This window comes from Macaca fascicularis, chromosome 13, assembly GCF_037993035.2.
Source record: "Macaca fascicularis isolate 582-1 chromosome 13, T2T-MFA8v1.1".
In the NCBI taxonomy this organism is placed as follows: Eukaryota; Metazoa; Chordata; class Mammalia; order Primates; family Cercopithecidae; genus Macaca; species Macaca fascicularis.
Genome location: NC_088387.1, coordinates 52,485,780 through 52,493,957, shown reverse-complemented (window position 1 = coordinate 52,493,957; position 8,178 = coordinate 52,485,780). Strand labels below are relative to the sequence as shown.

General features: G+C 42.7%; 1 protein-coding gene across 18 annotated transcripts in view; it reads right to left on the bottom strand.

The window, feature by feature from the left end:
* Positions 1–1,246: 1,246 nt before the first annotated feature.
* Positions 1,247–8,178, bottom strand: part of AAK1 (AP2 associated kinase 1) — a 179,260-nt gene continuing 172,328 nt past the window's right edge. For all 18 annotated transcript variants that reach the window (XM_045369157.3, XM_045369165.3, XM_045369162.3 and 15 more), the window contains one exon: positions 1,247–4,266. In XM_045369157.3, coding sequence (XP_045225092.2) covers positions 3,140–4,266 — 1,127 coding nt within the window. In that variant the 3' untranslated portion in view covers positions 1,247–3,139. The remainder of the gene's footprint in view (positions 4,267–8,178) is intronic.

Sequence of the window (8,178 nt, the reverse complement as noted above, 5' to 3'; positions counted from 1 at the left end):
ACCTTGGGAATTAAAATAGTCACTTGATTAGAAGGGAATTATCAAATAACCAAAGGAAAAACATTTTGCTGGGCTGTTACAGAGATAATCCTGAATATTTGGAAAGGGGAATTAGAATGACCTCGTACTTTAAGAATTTCTGGGCCAGGTGCGGTGGCTCACGCCTATAATCCCAGCACTTTGGGAAGCCAAGGTGGGCAGATCGGGAGGTCAAGAGTTCGAGACCATCCTGGCCAACATGGTGAAACCTCGTCTCTAGTAAAAATACAAAAAGTAGCCAGGCGTGGTGGTGTGTGCCTGTAATCCCAGCTACTCAGGAGGCTGAGGCAGAATCGCTTGAACTCGGAAGGTGGAGGTTGTAGTGAGCCGAGATCGCGCCACTGCACTCCAGCCTGAGCGACAGAGCAAGACACCATCTTGAAGAAAAAAAAAAAAAAAGAATTCTGAGTGGGGGTGAGAAATATCCCTGAATATTTCTTAGCTCATGTTTTTGAGAGTTTCACTTGATAATGACCATGGGAAGAATCTGGGGTGCAAAGTTCCATGTGCATTAGCCAAAATTATTCATTCAACTAGAAAGACAATTTTGCATCCACTAATACATAAAAATCAGAAATGAGAATTGGGAAGAAGCATATTCTTAGAATAAACATTTAGCATCCACCAAAGTGAAAGACATAGGTGTATGGCACAATTGAGACCTTAGTTGGAAAACCAAACCTTGGCACAGTGCCAATTATTTATCTTTTAATCTGGACATTTGAAATAGGTAGAGACCAACCAAAAAAGGAATAAGTGTTGAAAAGTAGCTGCTCATATTTTACTGCCAATATTGCTCAACTTTAAAGACTATCACACCTAATTAACCGCAATACAATTGGGCATTCAGACTTGATTCTTAGATGAATTTCCAATAATTTTTAAATCATTGATCTGGCTTGGTAAATAACTCTCCAAACTTCTACAGCTAATGGAAAAATCACTTAACCTTTGCTAGAAGTGACAGAAAGCATTCAAGTTGAAACCTAATGCAGCAGTTCTTTCCATTAAGTTGAACTGCCTTAGCAGAAATCTTCCCATTGAGATACAGCCTTTATTTTTATTATTATATTTTTGGAGACAGGGTCTCACTCTGTCATCCAGACTGGACTCACGACTCACTGCAGCCTCGAACTCCCGGGTTCAACTGATCGTTCCAGCTCAGCCTCCTGAGCAGCTACAGGCATATGTCACCATACCCAGCTAATTTATTATTTTATTTTTCAGACTCGCTCTGTTGCCCAGGCCGGAGTGCAGTGGTGCAATCTCGGCTCACTGCAACCTTTGCCTGCTGGGTTCAAGCAATTCTCCTGCCTCGGCCTCCTGAGTAGCTGGGACTACAGGTGTGCACCACCACATCCAGCTAATTTTTTGTATTTTTAGTAGAGACGGGATTTCACCATGTTGGCCAGGCTGGTCTCAAACTCCTGACCTTGTGATCGGCCCACCTTGGTCTCCCAAAGTGCTGGGATTACAGGCATGAGCCACTGTGCCCAGCCTATTTTTTTTTTTTTTTTTTTTTGTAGGGACAGGGTCTCGCTGTGTTGCCAGAGTTGGTCTTGAACTTCCTGGGCTCAAGTGATCCTCCCGCCTCAGCCTTCCAAAATGCTGGGATTACAGGTGTGTGGCACCGCACCTGGCCAGCTTTATTTTAAGGCACTAGTAACAAAGGGTATGAAAAAAGCTAGGAATAAGTCAGATCTTTCCAGAAATAAAAGACAATTAAAAAAAAAAAAACATCAGTTAACCTGTCTGGCCTATTTCAACATCTAAAGAGGACAGAGAACGTAAAAGTTTTCATGCCTCCATGACTCGGGTCTTTTCCATCCTCCCAAACACTTATTCCCATGTCTCAGATTTACGTTTCCTCAAAGGGCAGCAGAGATTTGGCAACAACAACCACACAACAAAACAACCCGAAACAAGCAAGCCTAGTTTGTAGCCTCGTCTTACGATGGATGAATTCCCTAATGCTGGCATTTAGCCCACATACTCAGAGGCCGGAACTGTAACAAGATGTTCTTTTCTAGTGTCGTGAGGGGAAAATGTATAAGGGACATTAATTTTTCACAATCAGGTAAATAGAATTTGTTAATAGCAAAACAGGAAATTCTGGAGAGAAAAAAAGATGACTCTGAAATATCAGTTCCAGCAGCATTTTCCTACACCTTCCAACGTATTCCATTTTGCCATGAGAAGAAAACTAACTAAATAAAATGGGGTTCAAGTCAGTTAGGTGAGCAAACACCAAAACACGAGTGATTTGATTGTGGAGGCAGGCATGATGGGGCAGGATTTCCCTCAAGTAGAAATGCTTCCTGTGCACACACACGCATACATGCACACACAAACCTGTACACTCATACTAATTTCAAAAGCATGGATGTGCGGAAAGCCCTGCCAGCATGACTAGATAATGAGGCGTTATCCCATCTGCCTGTGTCTCTACATAGGCTCTGACGTACATTCCACACCCACAGACACCCATGCACAAGGGCCAGTCTGGCTCGCACACAGACTGAGAAACAGATCCAGACTCCTAGAGCTTCTGCTTCCACAGGAATGAATGATTAGTAACTGCAGGATTATACTTCCTGTTGATGTGCAGGGTTTTCGTCTTGCTCTTCTTTCCAGACATCTCCCCTTTCCAGGAGCACTAAATCTTAATTTAGTGGAGGGACTAATCTTGATCCTTCGGCGGGCATGCCTTAGAACAGGAGCTACAGGAATTAAAACTAGCCACAGTAGGGCCCCTTTGGGATTGGGGTGAAGTATTTCAGGATTTAAACAGTTTCCGGGGGTGGGGGGAAGCAGAGTTCTTGGTGGAAGTGGATGACCTCTGTGAAGGATATGAAAATGCCTACAAGTCCAGAAATCAATAGAAACAAACTAACAACAACAACAAAAAGAACATAACTTAAAGGGGCTTCAACTAAATATCACTGCAACTGAGTTTGTTGACTCAAGAAATTCTGCTCTGACGCAGGGAATTGAAAGATAAGAACTGATAATATTTCTTCTTCGGAAGGCTCAGCTGGGAGTGCCGTGGCAGGTACTGAGGGTGGGACAGAGACAGAGGCTTGAGGCTCAGGTTTTGCTCCTAGGGTTTCTTGCCTGATTTCGAAGGGAAGGGTGCTAAAGCAAATGGATCAGCAGCTGGCAGCTCCGTAGTCCTGGAAGAAAGAGATGTGATAGAAACAGACCCAGCTATCGACTGCTTGTTGGTCTGTGAAACAATTTTGTAGGCAGCAATGGGCTGGGCTTCTGGACTTGGCTCATCTTCTGGGCTATAGTGACGGGAATACTTGGATAAGGACTGGGGGCGGAATGGTTTGCCAGCCACGGGGCCTGAGATAGCTTCTTTCTGGAGCTGAGGTCCTTTGTTTCTGTCATTAGGATGACCCCCAGATTCCAGGCAGGATCCCCTGGGAGAGATGCTGTCCAGATGGTCTGCTGCTTGCACAGAATGGGAGAGGAGGTTAGATTGTTGCACAAAACCAGCTGTGGAATACTGAGTTTGGACAGAGGTGTACACAGCTCTCTCACGGCCCGAGGGCACGGGGATGTCACCTGTCTGACCGAGGAGACCGGTCTGTGCAGGTAGCTCCTGGGAGGTGCTCTGGATAACTGTTAACTCATCTATGCTTTTCTTCTTAGTGAAAGGAGCTCTCAAAAACACGTCCGACTCCTCTGGCTGGGAAGGAGCCACACTGCTCTTGGAGACAAATGGGGCTTTGGAGAAAATGTCCATGTCATCATTTGGAACCCTTGAGCTCCTAAAGGGAGCTATGGCAAAAACATCTGGCTCACTGAGCCCATCCGTGGCTGGCTGTGTGAGGGCTTGAAACTGGTTCTTTCTTCCACCTTGCACTGTCTTTGCTTGCTCAGTAGAGACCTCTGGTGGAGCGAATGCAACAGCTCCTCCCAGCTTCCCCTGGGGGGGCCTGCAGCTCTCATCTTCTTCTTCAGACTCCATAAGGAGAGGCCGAGACCCACTGCAATCCAGCATATCTCCTTCAAGGTCAGTCCCTTCCTCTTCGCTACTGTGGAATGAGCTGTTGCTTGAAGGGCCATCTCTGGCCAAGTAGTCAGATTCTAAGTTGTTCTGAGTCTTTGTGCCAGGTACTCTGGAGGGGTCTGGATACAGGGGAAGGCCTTTAACGCCCAGTGATTCTTTAAAGTGCTCTACAGTTATTACAGGACAGGGACTGGACTCTCTCTGGAGACCTAGAAAAGCATAAAATGCAGAATTAATGTGTAGGTCAATTCAACTCTATTTGGAACATTTAATGGTCAACCCGCGGCAAAAACATTGTGGGACCAAATAATAGATGTTGAAAATGCAAAAGGAAAAACATAAAAATAAAAGTCAGGCAAGGAAACTGCACACAAACTGGAACACAACCAACCACTGTCTCACGTTTTGGAACATGATAGGCACAACGTACAGGAAAGGAGATGAAGATGTTAGGCACACAGACATTCAGCGTTAACTATGCAATGCTCCTACACACAGGGCCAGGCACGGACACCTGCTCTACCTGGCACTGGCTCATTATGGAATGAAAACAAACCCAGTCATTCATCTCCACATATACCATGACAGTTTTGGATTATGTAGAAACACTGTCTGGGGATGACTCAATTCAGAATCTGGCATGTGGCCATCTGCGCCACATGCAGAGGGACAAACTCTGAAAAGAAGCAGAATGTGGCTGCTTGATAAATGCAAGTTTACTTGATGACTTACATTATAAGCACTACTCAAAGAGCACAAGAGTGCCCAAAATATTAATACTGAAGGTACCTTCTGAGGGGAGCATACAGCATCAAAAGCAGACCAAATAAATCACCTTCAGCTGGAGTTGCCCCAGAATTTTGTTTTCAGTCTTCTAAGTTCATAAAGAGCTCCTCTGCTTAAATGAATCTGTCATAAAGTTATTTAAGCAGAAGGAGTAAAATGCATGGGTCATTACAGAAGCATTAGCAAACTCCAATATACTAGTCTATTTCTATCTAGGTAGAGGTGCCTCAGGGTGCTCTGGCTTTTAAAATCAAATAGACAATGATCAGAATGCAAGAGAGCTTACCTTCCAAGAAACATTAGCAGGTTAGAAGGATGCCATTGGGCACATGTTAGCAAGAGGGCAGGAAAAAGGCATATGTAACTAAGCAAGAAGAATCCAGAGAGAAGGTGGTTGGGGGTAAAGGTATCATTTCACCAGGGGCTCAGTAAAGAGATACTACTGGAGTTGCCCAGCCCACCAGGATAAGAATATTAGATACAATGATTTGGAGCCATAGATGACCTAGAACCTCTGTAGAGATGGAACTCAATGATCCCCTTCCCATACTGACCCTCTCCCCTCCTATGCAAACCATTAGCTAGCAGAAATTTCTGCCAAAAATTATCCCCTGCTAAAGTTTCTGCTTGAATTAAGCACACAGACCACAGGAGAAGAGGCATTAAAATCAGTTTATTGGGAAACCAGTCACTTAAGAGACATTACATTGTAAAGAGAATGTAGAGAGAGGTCTGAACATTTTATAAGATACTGTACAAAAATACTATGTTTCTCTGAATCCTATAACTTTTTAGCAGTGCTTCTTTTTAAACAGTTCTGACCTTAAATATTGTTTTCAGAAACAAAACAAAAATGTGTTTGTCCTCCATTTTTATTTTCCTTTCTAACAGTTTGAATGCATTCAGTGAATTCCAGATTGGAGCGTTAAGTTAAATTCTGTACTTGTGCCAAATGGCTTTCTGAATAGTATTTGAAGAATAAGATTTTGAAGAGAATAAATTTTTACTTGCATTATAATTTTAATATGTGCAGTTACATGGTGATATGAAAGCATCAGCAGGAAATAAACAGAATACCTTCTCCCTTGCAATTTATGTGGACAGACATAATCCTAGTTTCTCAGGCAAGCATATTGATACTAGATTTGTCTCGGTGATACCAAGATGATAATTTCTGGGAGGAAATTCAAATAAAAGGGAGAAAAAGAAGTTTTCCAAAATAAGGTTTGCAGAGCCTTAAAGAAGGACAAGAGGGCCCTAAAACTCCTTAAACCACCTTCCTCACATAGTATCCGTTGGACAAAGTTTTCAGTTGCCAAAACAAAAGCACAATTTCTCATCTTCCAAAACTACCTTGAAAGTTAATGTTATTAAGCTTGTTCTGCAGGAGAGCAAAATATCTCCTAGGAAAAAAAAGCCAACGACCAACTCTGGCATCATACGGGTCAATAATCCAATGAACATTAGTTTGAACAGAATCAGTGCTTTTTGGAAATTTAAACTGAATTCAGTCAAAACAATTTGTGCACAGAGACCGGCAAAAAGCAGCTATCTATTGAACCAGGGGCACTTTGGATGCCTGAAGTGCTAGATTACGTTTTGAGAACTGGGAAGTACCAAGGGGTGTGTGTGTGCCCATATCCAGAGTTGGAGAGGATGGAAGAACATGTCTAACCCATCAAAATTATTTGTTAAAAAGTAGGTTTTTGGTCAAGAACCCACTTGGAAAACCTTCCAACTCAGAGCATATTCTATGACCTTCATGATGAGTAATGGGAAAATCAGACTTAAAATTCCAACAACTTTGAATAATTTACAAAAACAGTCACAAAAACACCAGAATATCAAGTTTGAAGGGAAAATTAGTCTCCTGTCCTTCAAAACAAGGACGAGAGCTATTTCCTATCTTTCTTTCAGCATCAACAGGCTTTGCAGGAATGTAAACGTACATTTAAAGGGTTCTCCTGAGAAGGCCAAGTCCCTTAACCTTTCTATTCTTGTTAGAGGAGGGATGGTGTGGCCGAGGCGGACAGCAATCACACTGTGCAACTCTCCGAGCCTGGCACTCTGAAGGGCAAAGAAATGCCAGAGAATATGGGGGAAACCCAGACCTCCACATTCCCTTAAGGAATTCTGGTGGTGGTAGCACCAGAAACAAGGTAGTCAAGAGATAGGAGAAATTCCAAATAGAAACAGAAGGTAACTATTAAATCTTGTTGGCAGATGAAAGTCTTTGAGTACGTGAATGTGTTCTTACAGGGAAAATGTGTTTTCAGGATGAACAGTTCCTTTATATGAAGGTAGCATTGTGCCAACAAGGAAATGTGTTTGAAGCAGTCTCTCTACTAGCATTGAAGGATTTATACTAACCTAACCACATGCCTTGGCCCAGTTCCTTTGGTAACCAATGGCATGTCACAGCAGATACCCTGTGGCCACAGAGCTCAGTAAACACTGCCTGTTGCACCTCAGGGGCTAAAGCCCAGGGCCTGGCTTCAGAGTCTGCACAGGGTCTTACTTATCATGGAGCCTAAGGTAGGGTTTTGTTATAATTCCCTCAAACTGGGTCATGCCTCTTTTTATTTTGGTTTCACACATAAAATTAAGCAAGAAGTTAAAACACACTTCTTTTTCTTGCTCTGATGTAGGACTGTGTGCCAGGTTAGGGATGTTGACACGTTCAATATGGGTAAGTGCATATTAGTCTATTTTGAGGCTCCAAATTATATAGATTTCAGCAAGAACTCACATGCTTCAGGGAAGAGAAGGAGTTCCTAAAATACCTGATGACCTGGCAACTATCCTCACCAGCTCCCTATTCACTTCCAAAGCAACCCAAAGTGCTGAATCATTTAGGATGGGTTTCCCCTGGAAATTCCATCTGACTGACATAGTGAAGGTCATCAGAATGCTCCCTACAGAATCAAAGTCTGAAGACCTAAATGTCAGGCTGGATATTCCTTAATGAAATACATCACGCACAACCGGAAGTTTACTTTTCCTCATACCAAAATCTGAAATAACAGTTACAGGGAGTATCAAAGACATAATTCTTGCCAAAAACAGAAAATGAAGACTTGGAGTATTGAGAAGAAGCCTTCTCATATGTTGTTAGTAAACAGAAAGCAAACTATCCCTTCATAAGAACTTGGAGATGCAGCAGCAATTGAAACTTAAAATCTTAGAACCAAAACTAGGGAAATCAAGAGACATACATCAAACTAATAATTACCATGACCTTCTAGCTCACATAATAAAATTAAGCATTTGGTTCCACCATATATTGGGTAGCTGCGTTAAAACCCACGACTGGGAAATGAGGGACCTGATGGAAG